Raw genomic sequence first — 20162 nt, forward strand, 5'->3', positions numbered from 1 at the left:
CAAAGCACAAGAGCCAACTGATTAGCCCTTCCAAAACTGTGAGCCAAAATACTGTAAACCTGTTAACTCTATTAAATTGATGATCTCAGTGTTTTGTAACAGTGTTGGAAAGCTGACCAGCAATCAACCTAACAGATGTCCCCTCTTGCTCCCACTTTTCTTTAATCCCTAAAAATCACTGATCTTGTTTTTTCTATAATTTTGTCATTTTGAGAATGTTGTATAAATGGAATCATTCAATAAATAGCCATGGGATTGATTTTTTTTTTCATCCAGCATAATTCCTTAGCATTTTACCCAGATGCTTTTATCTAATAGTTTTGTTCATTTTTGGTATTTATATACCAGTTTGTTTTAATCATTCATTTGTTGAAGCATATGTGGATGGATGGTTTCCAATTTTTTATTTAATACACAAAGTTAGTGTAGATATTCATATATAAGTTTTTTTAGAGGCCTTCATTTCTTTGGTATAAATACACAGGAATACAATATGTGGGTTTGTATAGTATTTTCATTTTTTATTTTATGAGAAACTGCCAAACTGTTGTCCAGAGTATTTGTACTACTTTACATTTTCGTCAGTAATGTATGATGATACAGTTTCAAAATACTCTTGTGAGCATTTGGTATTACTATTTATTTTTAGTCAACTTGATAGATGTATATTGTGACATCTCTGTGTGGTATAATTTACATTTTCTTAGTAATAAATGATAAATGTCTTCATGTATTTTACTTTTTCTCTAATTAAATTTGTTTTTCTGCTGCTGAATTTTTCCTTTTATGGGTCTTGCTTTTGTGTAGTCTTTGCCTAGCTATTCTCTGACATATTTCTAGAAGTTTCATGGTTTTACATTCGATTGCATTTTGGGTTTATGTATAAGGCACAAGATTAAGTCCAGTACCTTTCTTTTTTGGGCTAGGGGTGTTGTTGTCTCAATTGCTTTAACAACATTTATTGAGAGGGCTAGTCTCCCTCCATTAAAGTACCTGTGCACCTTTGTCAAAATTCATTTGGCCATATTGTTGTAGGTCTGTTTGTGGATTCTCTCTTCTCTTCCATTGTTCCGTATCAGTATCTCTTTGCCATTACCCTCGTCTGCCAGGCAGTCCCATATGGGACCCACTTGCGTGTGTGTTTAGCTGACCTTCACCTTTAAATCTAGGGACTTTGTCACTATGTTACTTCTTGAGTTCTGAGCTCTTTAGCTGTCTTTCGTTCACTTTTAAAAATTTTCTTTTATATGTAATATTCAGGAATTTTAGTTACAATTAACTAAACGAATAGGGAAAGAATGACTATTTTGACCTTGTGCAAGTGAGAGTCCTCTGTCTAGGGATTTTTGTTTTGTTTTGTTTTTTGGCTTTTTTTGCATATTGAATGATGTAGGACTGTTTTTTCCCAAATAGATAGCCAGTTGACCTACTGTCAGTTACTAAATAACTTATTCTTCAATAATTTCAAATGCCAGGCCTCACATAAGAAATTCTCATGTATTTACCTTTTTTTACAGACTAAAATTACTTAAAAGACTTGCCTTGATTGACCATTCCCATTTGTGTAATGAAGCATAATAACTTGATACCCTTGGCACTTTTCTATTCCTACCAATTAAATTGAATCTACTCAGCAGGATTCATATATAAGACTTCTTCTAGAGGTGCTTCTAGTTAAAACAAAAATGGTACTAAACAATTGCTTTTATGAAAACTAAATTGATTGCTTTGGAAAGAACTGTCAGTGGAAATCAGTGTAAAAAGTTCGTGAATAAGCTCAAGGTGAGACATCAAATGTTTGGGAGGACTACACCCTGAAATGTCTTGTTGAGACTGATATCACCCATGCTTTTTGAAGTACAGTACCTACTTTTAAAAGGCCTAAACTTTGTACCTCATAGTTTGTACCTTAGGGAAAAGGCCTTCTAAAACCACATGTGTGGGGGTGTTTCCTGGATCTCTGAACATTCTTTTGGTCTGTTTCTGTATCACTATCATGTTATTCTAAATTGACTCAACATGTTTTAATGCATTTCGATACTCACAAATAAAACTGACTTACACCATAAAGAAACTTACTAGGCTCAGGGAGTAGAGGTTCAAGGTGAAAAGCAGACTTTGGTGCCTTTTTTTTTTTTAAAATAACTGACTATTTTCCAGCAATTCTGCTTTTCCCTTGCTCATCAGTTCCGTCTTCCAGCTGGAAACCAGAGGGCCACAATAGTTCTCTACCTTATCTCTATCTATGATAGAATCCTGAAATCTATGTTTTTAAGAGCCATTTAACTTTTACCTGAAGTCTCATGCTTTTCCTTGTATCTCTTTGGCCTTACATGGATTAAACCTAGCAAGGGAAAGATTGTCATTGATCTGCTTGTATAGATTCTTATTCCTGGCTGTTTATATTAGAGTCATTTGGGTAGGTTTAAAAATACTAATACCTGATTAACCCTTTAGACTGAATTGACCCTTTACTCTGAAGTATTGGCCCAAGAGTCTATATAATTGAAAGTTTACTAAGTAATTCCAGTATGCAGATAGGGTTTTGATTAATCCAAAGTTATCCTTGTAGCCAGCCAGGGTATATTCTTTAAGTTCCATGGCTAAAATACTACTAGAAAGTGTAGAAAGTGTAGTTGGGATACTGTTTGGAAAAGAAACACTGATTGCTGAATGTAATCTGCAATGTCAGTGTACCAATTCTTATTTTTTCTCAAATATTTGTTGCCAGTTTTACATATACTTTTCTAGATAACTTTTCAATACAGTTTATCAAGTTTCCAAGTAAGTTCCATTGGGACCTAGAATTGAATTTCATTAAGTTTATGGATCATTTGGGCAGTGGATGGAACACAGGGAAGGAATCTGAATCACTGCCCAGGTATCCTTAAAAAATACTTGCGTTTAGCTCTCCACTTTTTCAGAAAACCCATTGTTCATTGTTGCTAGCTTTGTTTTTTTTTTTTTTTTTTAACATCGTATACCAGTAATTATTTCAATTTAGCTAAAATTATTTTGAAGTAATTTTAAGTAGAAAAGGCCCATGTATACCAATATTTTTTTCTGATTTTTCTGCTCATCATTGTTTCTTGAACACATCATCTTTTTAAAAAATTTTTTTTTTAGTTTTAAGAGAATAAGACCAAAATAGAATAAAGCCAATCAAAACAAAACAGTGAAAGCAGTATAAGACCTCTAAACAAGACAATAGGAAAACAACAATGGTCATCTCAATGCTTCTTGTTATCTTCAGAATAGCTGTCCATACCATTAGGCATACTAAAATCAAACCCAACAAAACAGAAGAAAACCAATCAAAACAAAACAGTGAATGTGGTGTAAGTTTCAAAACAAGATCGTAAGCAGTGAGTTAGATCCCCGGTACCAATAAAAAGGAAAAAGACAAAAAAAAAAAAAAAGAAATCAACAATGGCCACCGTAATACCCCCTGCCATCTTCAAAATAGCTGCCCACAAAATCAAACAAAACAAAATAGAATAAAATCAAGCAAAACAAAACAATGAAAGTGATACAGGATCTTAAAGCAAGACAATAGAAAATCAACAGGGACCACCACAATATAATATCCTGTTATCTTTGAAACAGCAGCCTGTGCCATCAGACACAGTGAAACAAGCCAGAACAAAACCAATAAAAATGACACAGGACCCTAAAACAAAGTAATAGGGAATCAGCAATGACCACTACCTTCCAGTTTAGACACTTCCTTCCCTTTGACTTTCACAGTATCTACTGTACATTTTGGATCATACTCCTTCAATTTTTTTATAGTAGGAGAACAACATGATATTCTATATGACTGAATTATTTTACCCAAGAGCACAATCACGTTGTATCCATTCACCTACAAGAGCCTTGTGATTATCCTTCTTTATAGCTGAGTAGCTTTCCATTTTATAAAAATGCTGTATCTTACCCATTCTGCAGTTGATGAGCAGGCTACTCCTGCGATTTTCTGGTTCTGTGTTGCATGGAGCATTGTTTTCTCTCTTGTGACATTCAGTCTCTCAGTTTCCTTTCCAGTTAAATGCATTTCTTGTATAAAGCATATTGATCGTTGCTTGATCTACTCTCCCTGTGTTTCTTTCTGTTGGTGAACTGAGGCCATCTACATTAATGGTTATGGCCAACATGCATTGGTTTGTCAGTGTTACGCTTCTTTTTTTTTTTCCTGCTGTTGACTCCCTGCTTTTCTCTTCCATTCAGTTGTCTGCCCTGCTTGGTGATATCTGCTGCTGTTCCTGGGACTCTGTTCATTTTTTTTCTCTCTCTAGAATTTCTTCAGTGCTCTTTGTAGGGTTGGTTTGGTGATCACTAATTCCTTCAGTTGTTCTTTGTTACAGAAGTATCGTATTTCTCCATTCATTTTGAAAGATAGATTTATAGGGTACATCAATCTGAGTTGGAAGCTGTTTTCTTTCAGTACTTGAAATACTGCACTCTTAAGCTTTTCTTGACTTGATGGTTTGTGTTAAGTCTCTTGTGATTCTGATGGGTTTTCCTTTATAGGTGATACATTTCTTTTTTCTAACAACCTTTAATATTTTGTTCTTGTGTTCAATTTCTGGGATCTTGATTATATGGGTATAGTTTTATTTTGGTTATGGTTAGCTGGAGTTCTATATGCCTCACTTATCTGTATGTCAAGTTCTTTTCCCATGCTTGGAGATTTTTTGCCATTACTTCTATAAATAGTCTTTATGTCATTTGTGTTGACTCCTGCTTTTTCACTGAAACCTATCATTCTGAAATTATTTTTCTTTGCGTCATCTTGCAACCCTTGAATTGTTATATCTTGGTTCCCTGTTATTTAAGAGATCTTTCCTTTCATGATTACTAGCTGCCATCCTGTCTTCAAGGTCTGAAAGTCTATCTTCAGTTTCTTTCAAGCAGTCTTGCCAACTTTCAATGGAGTTTTTAATTTCCTGGGTATTTTTTTGAGTTTGTGTCACACATTCCAATTCTTCTCTATATTGTTCATTCCCATCCTCTTTTTAAATCTATGTTGTTCATGTAAGAATCTGTGAAGAAAGATGGATCAGGGATGAGATTGGCTTGTGATTTTTTCTTTGTTCTAAAATAGCTTATGTAATTTGTTCCTTGAAATTTACTCTAATTTGTCTGTAAAACTTTGTGGTCCTGGTATTTTCTTTATGAGAACATTTCATGATTGCTTCAGTTTTATTTTTAATTTTTCTATAAATTTTCATTTCATTTTATTTTAGATTTATTAAAATAATTATAACATAGCTGGATGTGGTGGTGCACACGTACACTTCCAGCACTTGGAAGGCTAAAGCAGGAGAATCACCACATTCAGGGTCAACCTGGGCTACATATTTAATTCAAGGCCATCCTGAACTACATAGTGAAATCTTGTCTCTAAAAATAATAAAAATAATACTAATAAAAAATAAAACTATAATATTGCTGCATCTTTTGAATTTGCAGTGTAATTACGATTCTTTTCATTTGTGGTTTTTGAGTGAAGTTTTTCTTCTTGAGTTTTTTGTTTGTATTTTTTGAAACAGGATCTTCCTATAGTACTCAGATTCTCAGACTTGCTATATAGCTCAGGCTGGCTTTGAACTTGTGATTCCCCTATTTCAGCCTCTTAAGTGGCTGAAACTGCAGGTGGTCTCTGCTATGCCTGGCTATATTTTTAATTGATCAAACTTGCTAGAATATATAAATTTTATTAATTTTATCAGAGAATACCTTTTCATTTATCTACTTTTTCTTATGTATTTTTATTTTGTTTCATTATATTCTACTCTTGTTTGTAGTTTTTTTTTCCCTACTCTTCAGCTTCTGCTTTTCTAATTGCTTTGTGTGGGTGTGTGTGTGTTACCTGCTTAAGATAGATGCTTATTTCATTACCTTAGAGTTTTTTCTTTCCTTTTTTTATACTGGGTACCCTGTTTCAAAAAACAAAATCCAAGACCTTGCACATACTAAGCATGCACTCTGCCACTGAGCTAAACCCCTTGCCTTATTTTTAGCTTTTGTTGTTTTCTAATATAACTATTTAAAACTAAAAGTCTGCTTCTCCATAGTACTTTTGCCTCATTTATGAGGTTAGTCTTTTATTTCCACAAGTCTGTATGATTTCTTCTCAGACTCAAGATTTTTAGAATTTTTCAAACAAATTTTTAAAACTGTCTTTGTGTTATCATTGCTAGGGAATATAGATATAGTGTACCAGTTACATGAAAGTTGTTGAGACTTTATGGCTTGGCTTTTAATCAATTGTGTATGTTCCATATATAGTCTTCTGTTTAAAAGTAATGTTCTGTATAGATACTACGTTAAATGTATAAGTGATAGTTCTTTTTTTTTTTTTTTTTTTTTTTTTTTGGTCTTTTTGAGACAGGGTCTTGCTATGCAATTCAGGCTGGCCTTGAGCTCACTTTGTAGCCCAGGCTGGTCTCAAACTCACAATGATCCTCCAGTCTCAGCCTCTGGAGCGCTGGGATTACAGGGATGAGCCACTATGCCTGGCTCAAAGTGAAAGTGATAGTTCTTACTAATATTTTTGCCTCTTTTTTTTTTTTTTTTAAACTGAGATAAATACATTAAAAAATTGTCCTCTGGCTGGGGAAAGAGCTCAGTGGTGCAGTGCCTGCCTGGTAAACACAAGGTCCTGAGTTCAATTCCCAGTATCTCCCTGAAAAAGCCATTCTCCATCATAATGAATTTGTCACTTTCTCTTTGTGATTCTTACCAATCTGTTTATTTGAGTTTGTGCCATCTAACTGTGTAGAAAGGATAAACATTGCTCCAAAAAAGTATCTGTTATTTGATATATGTAAGTTCTGATCTTAACTATATTGAGCACTTTTTCATCATTTATATAATGAACTTAATGCTAGTGATGCTTTTTGCCTTAAAGTTAATTTATATAATATTAATATAACAATACAAATTTTCATGAATTGGTATTCTCTGGTGTATTTTCCTCCTAGTTTTACTTTTCAAGGTCCTTAGATTTTTTTGGTATGTCTTTTGTAAAGTGTGTAAACAACTATCAGTCAACTTTATATAAAAATATTTTCTATGTGTTTACAGTGCTGAAAGTGTTGAAATATGGCAGAAGAAGTGGTGGTAGTAGCCAAGTTTGATTATGTGGCCCAACAAGAACAAGAGCTGGACATCAAGAAGAATGAGAGATTATGGCTTCTGGATGATTCTAAATCCTGGTGGCGAGTTAGAAATTCCATGAATAAAACAGGTTTTGTGCCTTCTAACTATGTGGAAAGAAAAAACAGTGCTCGGAAAGCATCTATTGTGAAAAACCTAAAGGATACCTTAGGTAAGTTGGTTTTGTGTGTTCTTTTAAGTGTGTGTCAGTAGAATTGACTTGAAAAGGTCAGAAGTAGAATTTCAACTAAGCAAGGTAAATTTAGTGTATAATAGGTATTTAAGCCAACAGAGTAGTGTAGGGTGTAATTCTAGGCCCAGATTCAAAAATAAAATAGTGCTGATGAGCAAAATTCTCACCTTCTAGCAGGAGCTCCTTGAATCATGAGTGCCTGATAGAGTTTAGTCTTAGAAGAAAATTCTCATTTAGTAAGGGAAAAATAAAACGCAGAATTACTTCCTTGAGCATTAAGACAATTTATTTTACCTGGCACATTATGGAATTTTAACATCTAATGGCTTAATATTGTGAACTTCATTTTAAAAAGCAAACTCATTTTATTCTACATAATGAGTATTGAACTGTAGATTATTATTGTATTAGTATCTACGGGGCTAATTTCTTTCCTGTTTTTTCTTTCCCGCTCTTTTGTTCCTCTAAGTATAAAATTCTTCATGATTAATTTTTATGTGTCTTCCAATAGGCCAGAGACAGTTGCATCTACTTCATTCACACTGGTCTTGTCTAAGATGATAGGAAGGAAATACATATGGGTGAAGACTACCGCCTCCCCTTTAATTAAACACTTCAGGCTGACAGGAAGGAATTGGGAGGGACAGAAATTAATTTTGGTTTTTCAGGTAGACATACTGTCACTTAATTATTCTTTGTCAAGGAGTAAAAAACGTTTCTCCTTGGGAAGTCAGTTTGAGAGCAATGTAGTGAGATTGACAATACAGTATGAAATGTTTTGACCTACTGCTTTCTATTTTTACTTCTTCAATGTTCTGTTATTGAGTGTTTTTATCAGCAATAGAATACATGATTAATGATTTTAACCATTGTAAGACAGCAAATACAAAATACATTATAATTCAAAGAATTCCATAAGGTATTAGGTTTATAGTGTTCTAAAGTAATTTAAGTAAATATAATCACCATGACCTTTAACTGCCCAGATAACTTTTTATTTCTATTTCAGTCTTAAACCTGGTAATTTTATTATAGTGGTATAGTTATTGCTACCTGTATTCCAAGGTGATCTATAATTATTTTGTGTAATGATGTAAATCCAGCTTTTACATCAGTTAACCTACTTTTTCTTCAAAATTTCTACACCCCCCCCCCTTTTGGTAACTTGAATGCCCATGTAAATAATAAATTTGTTTTACAATGATTGTGCTAGTAGAGACATTATTTGGAAGTTAAGGAGGAAACCAAAGAAAGGATGAATGTGTGAATGTATTTTTTATTAAAAAGATACATACTTTGTTTCTTTCAAAAGTGAATAAGGAGGTCACATTTTTGGCCATCATGATTTACTTGTCTTACAGGTTCTTTTCTAGTTTAGGGGAAAAATAGTTTTGGAGAGAAGCCTCAGAAATCTGTTTGCCTGGGTGTGGGCCAGGTCACATGGATGGGTGTGGGAAGTTTCAGTGTTACAGAACAGACCAGGAAGCTCATTAGGAATTATCCTGTGCAATGTTAACAAACTTACAAAAGAGAACACATTTTATTCAGAATGGATTGGTTAAACGTCTTTAAAGATTTCTTCAGTAAGTTATTCTTTTTATTAAATCTGTAGTTTTTGAATTAGGCTTGTGAATTTAAAGAGAAGTTATGGAGAGAGCTTAGTGACTTAATATTAGCTAGTACTTAATGTTTGTATAATACAAGCTAAATGATTGGTGATCTGTCAAATGCTGTTAGTTTTGACTTAATTAAAATTATTTAAAAATGTTTTAATGTAATTGTTTAAATTGTAAACAGAAGTTAATGAAGTTTTTGAATTTGGTATAGTTAATTCAAATGCAGTAACTTTCAGTTTAGCACAGTATAATTCAGATGAACATTAAAAACATCAGGGAAAAAGGGATTTGGTGAACAAATTCTTTCATCTTCAACTTTTTAATTAATATACCATTTTACTGCTTTTTACTTAGATTTTATAAAAAGAATATTAAAATGCTAATAAAAGAACTAGTCGAATGCTAATACTGACTCCCAGGGGCCTAATCTATGTCTGCTGATGGCCTTTTATGATCTTACAATAATAAACTTGATTTGATCAGAAAAATTATTATAGAAGTTGCTTATGTACAGTGAACGTAAGCAAACAAAGAATAATCTGTCGAGAGATTCTAGGGAAAAGATTATTTCAGGGAAAAGGGCAGATCAGAAGAGGAGTAAACACTCTGTTGAAAAAGAATGTTCTAATTGGAATGTGAGGACTTGTTTGTGGTGTTAGCTTTGATGCTAAGTGAATCTCTCCACAATGTGTGATAACTGGCTTACTGTTTGGAGAGTTGATAGGTTTAAAAATTTTTGTATTTCCAGTTTTTGGGTTTGCTAATTTATCCACCAATACTTTTATTACTGTATGCCAGGCAAAACTCATTAGTTGAAAAACTAATATTAACTCTTTGCCAAATTTACATTTTGGTGCCCAAGTAGATGATAGTTATTAGTAACACAGTAGATTTTTATATCTAGTTTGATCGTAAGTAATATTAACTGTAAATTAACCAGAAATGGTATAAAAATATATAATATTGATACAGTGATTCAGTATATATTATTAATCAATAGGATGATAAAATTACTCTCTCTACAGAGTCTTAGGAAGCTGTTAATCTTAAATACATGTGTAGTTTGAGGGCCAGAATTTGAGATTTATAAACAAAATTCCATCTTTTAATCCCTGTAGCGCCTCCATATATTTATTTTGCCAGGCGGCTTATTAGAGTACAAGCAGGCTATTCATTCACCTATTCCTTGGGTGGATTTAGAAAGCAGGGGAAACAGGATATGTGCTCCTTGTGTGATAGTCAGAATACCCTTGAAAACAAACAACTGTGTTTTTTATAAAACAGTTTTTCATTTAGATGAAGTAGGTGAAAATATAACAGCTTAAATAAAAGCATATAATGGCTACAACACTATAAATTCATTTTTAGAATTCTGTACTGTTCCCAGATAAACCACTTATTATAAGCCTTGTGGCTTAGGATATAGAACTAAACTTTCCTTATTTCCTGTTTTATGTCTTACGTGAGAGTTAATTGGTAAGCCTAATGATCATGGAAAATCCCTTCTAACTCTAAAAGTCTTATTGTCATGGTAAACAACTAAGTGGTCTTATGTGTGTCATAAGAATTGAGAAATCTGTCAGAGAGAAATTAATTTTGGGGAAGTAAGAACATAATGGCAGAATGATAGCTCACTAAGGAATTAGAAAAAGCAGCAATACTTTCTTTGTATCCCTTCTGTTGAACATTTACTCAGGGATTTAGGTGAAGGAAAAATGACTTTTTTTTTTTTTTGTCTTTTTCGTTTTTATCGGTACCAGGGATCGAACTCACGACTGCCTGCTTGCAAGGCAAGTGCTTATGCCACTGAGCTAAATCCCCAGCCCCAAAATGACATTTTTAAGGAATGTCATTCATGCTGGCAGCAGTGCCTAATAAAAGATACCAAGTTGGTTGCAGTGGCACAATCCTTATAATGCCAATTTAGTGAGACCTTATCTTAAAATAGAAATTAAAAGGGCTAAGAATGTAGCTCAGTGATAAAAGACCGTGAGTTTGATCCTCAGTACCTCAAAACAAACGAAAAACTGAAAAGATTGCAGAGAACGTAGTCTGGTGACAATTTACATGAGTAAAAGATTTAGTAAGAGATGCTGTAGTAAAGTATGTGAAGGGATGCAATAGTCCTTAATGTGTATGCTCGCTAATTGAAACATTATCTAGGCTATCCACTTTGAGTACTTTCATCATGGTACTGAGAAACTGACAGTTCGAAATACTGCCATCCAAATTAGGTAAGGAAGAGTTATTGATACTAAGATTTGCCTCATGAAAAAGATAGATATCACATAAAGATGAAGTGTTTTATAATGCTTAACCAGGTACTTGAAAAACATCTGAGGAGCTTATAGTGCATTGTTCTGATTAAGACATTTGCTACAGGAACAGAGAAATAAGATCAATAGATACCAGCAAGGAAAAAATTGCAAGCTCTGCTAACACTATTTTTTGAGCAAAGGTACCAGTAAAAATGATTGTCTCAAAGTAATGTACCTCTTCGGTGTTTAGATCTGAGCCATTTCCTCCCAACTCTAGCCAGGTTCAGCTGTGTAATTTAACAGTAAAAGTTTAAGTAATTTTGAAAAATTAAATACCAGACACACTAAGAAGTAGGAAAGTATTAACTACCATTGATTTGAGGTCCTGCTTTGTGCAGTGTCTTGTGCTACGTATTTACATACACTTTTTAAAACTGTACAAAAATTTTATGATACCGACACTTAACCCTGCCATTTCACAGATGAGATTGGAGTTTAAAGATGATTAAATAACTTAATCAGGATCACATAGGACTAAACTTAGATCTTTTTTGTTGAAAATTTTCATTATTGGACCTGTTACAACTAAGGAGTGCGAAATAGATAAGCAATGCATTAGAAACATTTGCTGTAAAAGGACTGATGTTATGAGGACTGTAATAAACGAGGAGTTCGGAAAGTGTTAGAATCTGAGGACTTGTGGTCCCCCCACCACCCCTTTTAAGAAACATGATGTTGCCAGGCTCGCCTTAAAGTCCTGGGCATGAGTAATCCTTGCCTTAGCTTCTCCAATAGCAGGGACTATAGTGGTGGGCACTAGTCAATCCAGCTATGTTCCCCAAACTTACAGGTTAAAATTAATCTTCAGTTATTAAGAGGTATGTTTTGGAGGTAGCTAGGTTGTGAAGACAGGGTCTCAATGAAAAGAGTGATCATTGTCCTTTTAAACGAAGTGCAAGAGTGTGTGTTTGCCCTTTCTACACTGTGAGGACTCAGCAAGAAAGGTGCTGTCTGTGATAAGTTACACAGTTTATGGTATTTTTGTTATGGCAGCCTGAACAAACTAAGGAAGAATGGAAAAAATGCATTGATCTGAGGGAGGGTTGTTATGGAAGGATCTAATTGTTGCTTGATGAGAATCTAAGTGATACTCATACTTCTTTGTGTAACGTTGTGCTTTTGTAGCTACTCTCCTTGATAGCAGGCGACTGAAATGTTCATTTTCTAGCAATAGAAATAAAGGCCAATAAACAGACCTTTTTAAAAGAATCATGAGCAGGAAAATAAAGCCTACCAGTTGTACATGAATTTATTCTGTTATTCACATGATACATACTTCAGTGGAACATTTAGTGTGGATAGAGAAGTGGCTAAAAGACATGTTTGATCTCAAAGAAGCAGATACTGGTATGCAGTGTGTTAAATGGAAAAAATATTTCAAATAGTAATGGTGTGAAGGAATACATGAACTCTTCTGGGGAAAGGAAGGGAAATTTTCAGTGAATAGATACATAGACTATATCTTAAAAAGAATGAGATGGGAAATGTTTTAGCCAGGAAAACATCATATACAAGCATGAGAGCCTTGGAAGAAGAACATAAGAGTTTTGGTAAGCCTGAGGAGTTTGGTATTCAAGATTCTGGTATATTAATCAGCATGCAAGTGGGAAGCGGGAATGAAGTAAAAGACACTTTGTGTTCTATATAAAATATTTAAGCTTATGTTCTTAGAAGTATTTCTGGCCTTTAAGATTCATTTATTGGTCTATTAAAAATTCTTTTTTCCTTAGATAATACATAATCTTCGATATTATCTTTTTTCAAAAATAAAATCATTTTGAAACTTATTTTCAGTTAAGTATTTTTTTTGTATTTCCTATGGTATTCAGTTTAACAGACTTCACTGTGAGCATCGGCTGTATGCACAGTTCTGGGTAGTATGGGAAATGCTAAGGTTCAGTAAAACATAGAACAGTCTTCATTGAAAACTTACACTTTAGTAGATGGGCTTAAAAGACAGAAAAAAGGTAATGTGTAACACTCAGAAAAACAAGGTGCTAACGTGTTTAAAAAGGAGACTGTTAAGGATAGAAATAGAAAATAAATATTGGAGCGAGAATATTAGCAATTAAAAAATTTTTACTTGAAACTTTTTTGAATGAGTAGATTTTTAAGAGGCAGAAGTTTTAGTAAGGTTTTGAGAAACTAGTAAAGAAGATAAACTAAATCATGAAAGGAGGAAACGATTTGAAGATTTAAAGTAACCCATTTCTTATTAACAGGGTTATTTTAGTATGGGGATTAAAAGTATACTCTTATTTAATATTTATTATTTCATTATCATGTCACTATTTTATTTAGTTCCCTAAACACTCTTATTAAATAAATTTGCTCATCTGTGTTTCTTTAACATTAAACAAAATTTTTTTTTGAGACAAGGTTTTAATGTTGCATAGGCTGGCCTTGAACTCACAATCCTTCTCAGTCTTTCTCCCTTTTTCCAGTTATCTTTTATTTTGCTTCTTATTTATATTTTAGGTTTCCTGTGTAAAAGAAACCATACAGTATTTAAGTTTGTGTGTCTGATTTATTTCACATAACATTATGGTCTCAAGGTGCATCTCTTTTCCTACACAGGACTCGAGTTTTTTTTCCTTTATGGAAGAGTAGTGCTCCACTGTGTATAAATACCACATTTTCTTTATCCATTCATCCACATATAGGCCACTTAAAAGATTTTGCTATTATTCATTGTGCTGCTGTGTAAATGTGGGTATGCTTGAATTACTGTAACATGATGCCTTTAAGTTTTGAGGGATGATACCTAGGAGGGGAACAGCTGGCTCAAATGGAATTTTTAGTTCTAGAGTTTTGAGGAATCTCCATAATGATTTCCATAATAGTTATACTACTTAACATTCCTACCAACAGTGTAGAAGACTTCCTTTTTCCTGACAGCCTTGCCAGTATTTCTTATTATTTGATTTCCTAATGGTGGCCATTCTTTCTGGAGTAAGATGGAATCTCAGTGTTATTTTGATTAGCATTTCTCTAAAGGCCAGGCGTGTTGAACATTTTTTCATGTATTTATTACATTGTACTTCTGCTTCTGAGAAATGCCTGTTCATTTCAGTTGTGTGTGTGGGTTTTTTTTTTTTGTTGTTGTTGTTCTTTTTTTTTGTGAGACAGAGTCTCTCACTATGCAGTTCAAGCTAGCCTTAGGCTCACTTAGTAGCCTAGGCTGGTCTCAAACTGTCAATGACTCTCCTGTCTCAGCCTCCCGAGTGCAGGGATTACAAGAGGGAGCCACCCTGCCCAGCTCAGTTGCCCATTTTTTGTTTGAATCTTTTATTGGCGGGGAGGTTAATTTTTTTGAGTTCTTTTTTGTACTCTTAAAAATTGATCATTGCTCTGAGGAATAATTGCAAAATTATTTTCCTGTTCTGGAGGTTGTCTCTGTTGGTTATTTCCTTGGCTATGCAGAAGCCTTTTAATTTGATACAATCCCATTTGTTGATTTTTGGTACTATTTGTTGTGCTATTGTGTCTTTCCCTATCCCTATGTCTTCAGGAGTTTTATGTTTTTATCTTCTAGTGGATTAATTCTGTTTTAACATTTAGATTCATTCCACTTTAGTACATGGTGAGATTTATGGATCTAGATTCAGTCTTGTGCATATAGATAGGCAATTTTCCCAGGACCATTTATTAAAGAGACTATTGTTTTTCCAGTGTGCATTTTTGACCTCTTTGTCAAAGATCAAATAGCTAATTATGCCTGGGGTCATTTCTCCACTATTCTAATCCATTGATTCAGATGTCTTATTTTGGCAGCGTTGTGCTGTTTTTATTACTGTAGCTTTATAATACATTTTGAAACTGGATTCTGATTTCACAAACGTGTCTGCTACTTCACTCTTGTTGCCTAGGATTGCTTTTGTAGATCTGTGTCTCTTCTGGTTCAGTATAAGTTTTAGGATTGTTTTCTCTAGTTCTGTGAGGAATGCTGTTGGTATTTTAATTGGGATCATGTTGAATCTTTTTATCAGTTGTGGAAGTATGACTGTTTTGATAATATTGCTTTGTCTAATGAGGAACGGGGAATATCTTTCCATTTTCTGATGTCTTCTTCAATCTCCTTTTTCAGAGTACTATAGTTTTCTTTGTGGAGGTCTTTCATTTCATTTTTCGGGTTTATTCCGTAGTATTTAATTTTGTCTTGCTGCTATTTTGAATGGTATTGTTTTCCTAATTCCTTTCTCAGTGAGTTGATTATTGGTGTCCAGAAATGTTATTGATATTCGTTTGCTGATTTTATATCCTATATTGTTGAATTATTCTAGGAATTTTTGGTGGAACTTTTTTAAGGTTTGTTAAGATCATGTCATCTGCAAAAAATAATTTGACTTTTTCCTTTCCTATACATATCCCTTTTCTTTCTTTCTCTCTTGCCTGATTGTTTCCAGTGCAGTAATTCCTTGGCTTACAAATGAGTTCTGTTCTGGTAGAGCATTGATAAATTGGATTAGTTTGTAAGTCTGATGATGTGAGTCTTAATACACTTTTGACACAATTATGCAATATATACTCATTTGTGCTTTCTAGTAGTCCTCTCCATATCGCCACTGCTTTTCTTTTGGTTCTGGCCATCCTGGGCTGTGATTGAACTTTGTACTGCTGTGCAAAAATTGATTCACTGTTGTGCTGCTGTATACAGCAGCACAGCAGTGACAGTGTCTGGCAGATAAGTTAGCTACTTTTGTGATTTGGACACAACTACAGTATTCACAATGCAAAGTCTGTTCCTATGAAAGTTCACAAAATAAAAGTGTGTAAATTGGAGTTTGTAGGTAGAGTTACTGTGTTATGTTGAACAAGGATGGTGTAATGGACATCCTTATCCTGTTCTTGCTTTTACAGGGAAACCTGTCAGTTTTTGCCCCATTTAATATATTGGCAGTATGTTTTCCCAAATGACCTTTATTAGATTGAGATAATAAAGATCCTTTTATCTGTTTTCTTCAGGATTATCATGAATGGATGTTAATATTTTGTCAAAGGCTTTTTCTGAATCTGGTGAGATGATGAGATTTTTTTTGTCCTTGCTTCTTTTTATGTGATGTATTACATTATTGATTTGCATATGTTGAACCATGCTTGCATCCCTGGGATGAAGCATACTTGGCATGATGTAAGATCTTTTTGATGATTCATTGCATTCTGTTTGCCAGTGTCTTACTGAAGATTTTTGTGTCTGGGTTCATTAAAGTAATTGTCCTATATACTTCTCTTCTTTCATTTGATCCTTGTCTGGTTTCGCAGTCAGTGTGATGGTAGCTTCCAGGAATAACTTTGGGCCCACTCCTTCCCTTGCAGTTTCATTAAAGAGTTTGAAGACTGTTGATATTAGGTCTTCCCTGGAGTTCTCAGAATTTATCAGTGAATACCCCAGGAGCTGGGCTTTGCTTTGTTGGCAGGTTTTTATTACTGCTTCAATTTCGTTGCCTTACATAGGAACTTCTAAAATCCCTTATTATCCCATGTACTAAATATCCTTCCCAATTGTTTTCCTTTGCTCCAGGTTGCTACTAATCAGATGATTCAGGAAAAGTCACCCACAAAGACAGTTTAGCTCTGGGAATGTTCCAAGCCAGGTAAACCCAAGGCAAGCCATTGTACCAGTTCCTCAGGAAACTGACAGACAAGTTGAAACCCACAATTATAATTCTTAAAGAATAAAGTTTGTATGGCTTCCTTAGGTGTTAGGATTATAGGTTTCTGCCCTCTGTACTTGGGGTACCACTGATTTGGGGTATAGGAGATGGTAGGCAGTTTAAAATTCCATAGTGTTGTGCATGGTGGTGCATCTCTGTAATCCCAGCACTCAGTAGGCTGAGGATTGCCATCAGTTCAGTGCCAACCTGGCCAGCCTGAACTTCATCACAAGACCTTATCTCCAAAAAGCAAAACAAACCCATGAATGAATGAGTGCAGGCACATTGTTATATTCTCTTTACTGAAAAGCAGCATCTTTACCAAGCGTTGCCTACTTTTTATATTTATATTTATATTTATTTTTTTATATTTATATTTTTTTCCTCTAGTGTAATTGATTCTGGCAGTATTAGCACATTAATTGCTCTTTAGAGAGAACCCTTGAGTCCCTTGTGTTGCCATTTTGTGATGTTGTCTTTTTCTGGTTGAGATTTTTCAGAATGGTGATACTGTTAACCAAAAGTAAGAAAGTTAGGAAACAAAGAATGTTGATGTGTGAATACAGGAAGCATTATTTTTGTGCAGACATGGTTGTTGGGATATAAGATGCTAATGATATCTGTTGTTTAATAACAATTAGAATTCTAGTATTTGAACTTCAGACAGCTTACAGCTGCAAAGAAATCTGAGAAATTTGTACACAGATATTAAAATGAAAGTATTAAGATTATCTTGAAATGGAAATGAAGGCCAAGTATGTAGCTAGGAAAACTTAAGAAAACATTCACTGTATATTCAGCAAACTAATTTTGTTCCTACGGTGAATATATTTTGTTGCTAAATTAACAATGGAGATAGAAACGGTCTAGTTATTTGTCCTTAGGAAGTTTACTTTCCAATTAAGGAAAGCAGACAAGTAAACAAGTACAGTACCGTTTTATAATGAAAAGATTTAGAGAGGTCCAGACAGAAGCATAAAAGAATATGTAAATAGGTCAGGAGAGTCAGCAAGAGACATGGAAGTCAGAGGAGAAAAAATAATACATAGAGTGGGCTGTGGCCTTGATTGCCCTATGAAGATTTTCTTTTTTCCTATGAAGATATTGAGAAGGCTGAGGACTCTAAAGCATATTACTTTGGCAGTATGGAGGTAGCATGATTTTCATCAGAGAGGTTTTAATTGAGTAGTTTTGATAGCTTGGTGGAGATAAAAAACCAGATTATTGAGGTAGGCGTGTAAGGGTGTGGTAAAAAGTTGAAGGAAAAGAAACTTTTTAATTAAATTTATTGGTACATTTTAGGTATACATAATGGTCACATTCATCCTAGGGAATTTATACCTGTGTATGATATAACTTAATTCCCTTTCCTTCCTTTCCCCTTCTCTCCTTCCCAGTTCCCCTTCCCATTTGAACATTTTCTTATTTTCCTGTATCTGTTACACCTTTTGATCCTTATTTACACTTTTGTTTTCTGACATCAGAAAAATAATGCAGTATTTACATGTGTGTCTAATTTATTTCACCTAAAAATATGGTCTCAAGGTGTATGCATCTAACTAGAAATGTCTCAATGTTTATCCTTCCTTATGATTGAGTAGTACTCCTTTATGTTAAAAAAGAAACCCACATCTTTATCCATTCATCGGTTGATGGGCATTTGAGCTGTTTCCAAGATTTGGCTATTACAAACTGTACCTCTATAAACATGCATGTGCATAGATCACTGTAGTATGATGCTTTTATTTTGGAAGATAACCAAGATGGATTGGGTCAAATGTAATACACTGATTTCCACAGTGATTACACCAGTCTCTATTCCCACTAGCAGTAGAGAAAGGTTCCTTTTCCCCCATAACTCCGCCAGCATTTGTAATTGGTTTATTGCTTGGTAATGGCCATTCTTTCTGGAGCAAGATGGAATCTCACCATTGTTTTAACTTACATCTCCCAAATGACCGGTGATGTTCAACATTTTTTTTTATATATTTATTTGCAGTTTCTGCTTCTTCATTTGAGAAGTGTCTATTCATTTCAGATGTCCATTTCTTGACTGGATCTTTGAGTTTGGTGGATCTGATTTTTTTTTTTTGAGTTCTTTATATATTCTAGATAGGAGTCTTTTGTTTTAGGTACAGTTGACAAAATTTTTTTCCCATGCTGTGGATTGTCTCTTCACTCTATTGGTGATTTTTCTTGCTGTGCAAAAGCTTTTTAATAAGATGAGGTCCCAGTTGTTGGATCTTTGAGATAGTTCCTGTACAGTCAAGGTTTTGTTCATAGTCTTTGCTTACACCAATGTCTTTAAGAATTCTATCAATTCTATCTTCCAGCAGATTTAGTGTTTCTGTTTTGATATTTAGATCTTTGATCCATTTTGATTTCAGTTTGGTGAAAGATATGTGTCTAGTTTTAGTCTTCAGCATATGGAAAGCCCGTTTTTCCAACATTGTTTATTAGAGGGTATCTCTCCTCTAGTGAAGGTGTTTGACTCAACTTTGTAAAGACGATTATAATTTAAAAAGAATAGCAAAGTTAAACACACTTTATTTTGGAGTAAAAGAGATTCATGTGGTTTTAGACATTGACAAGACTAAGTAAGAGAGTAACATAGATGGTGAAGCTTCCCAAAAGAGTTATTAAGGAACCTAGAACGGTCAGGGTTTGAGGACTGAACTGATTAGAAGAAAGAGAATGAGGTTACTGAGAAAAAGTTTTGAAACAGGAGGAATTTGAAAAGTTTACCTAGGAAAACTCCCAGTTGTCTAGGTAAGCAAAACAATCAACATGCTAAGATTGGTAGCCTTGAAAATAGCAAACTGAACTTGAGGTACTATACCTTTTTGATGATAAATACTGTTTGTTAAACTACTCATGTCTTTCACCAAATACATATTAACCATTCTGTGTAGTAAACATTACTTAGGATCCTTAGGATTTTATCTTTGGACAAAGTAAACAAAATTCTCTGCCTTTGTGAAAGTTATAGATAAATGCATCAAAGGAGACATATACATTATTTTAAAATAAACATATGAGATAAAATAGAGCTACTTGGGTCTGAAAGGTGAAGAAATAAATGAGAAGTTTACCCAGATGGGACTGTAATTTTATATTGTATATCTGCTTCTAAGTCATTGTTTTATTTTTATATAGGTTAATAAATAAAAATCTGAGTTAAATGGTGACCAACATGGGTGTGGCTTTGTTGGAAACTTTG

At 34.0% G+C, this 20162-nt stretch overlaps 1 protein-coding gene across 4 annotated transcripts in view; it reads left to right on the forward strand.

Annotated features, from left to right (window-relative positions):
* Positions 1-20162, forward strand: part of Nck1 (NCK adaptor protein 1) — an 81577-nt gene that overhangs the window by 57831 nt on the left and 3584 nt on the right. For 3 of the 4 annotated variants that reach the window (XM_003476738.5, XM_013159877.3, XM_005006698.4), the window contains exon 2: positions 7090-7333. In XM_003476738.5, the coding sequence (XP_003476786.1) occupies positions 7108-7333 (226 nt within the window). In that variant the 5' untranslated portion in view covers positions 7090-7107. Of the gene's footprint in view, positions 1-7089; positions 7334-8731; positions 8938-20162 lie in introns of those variants that run through there. The other variant, XM_063249051.1, reaches the window with a different exon arrangement.

The sequence above is a fragment of the Cavia porcellus genome, unplaced genomic scaffold (assembly GCF_034190915.1).
Source record: "Cavia porcellus strain 051 isolate PalLab524CR breed Dunkin Hartley unplaced genomic scaffold, mCavPor4.1 scaffold_5, whole genome shotgun sequence".
In the NCBI taxonomy this organism is placed as follows: domain Eukaryota; kingdom Metazoa; phylum Chordata; class Mammalia; order Rodentia; family Caviidae; genus Cavia; species Cavia porcellus.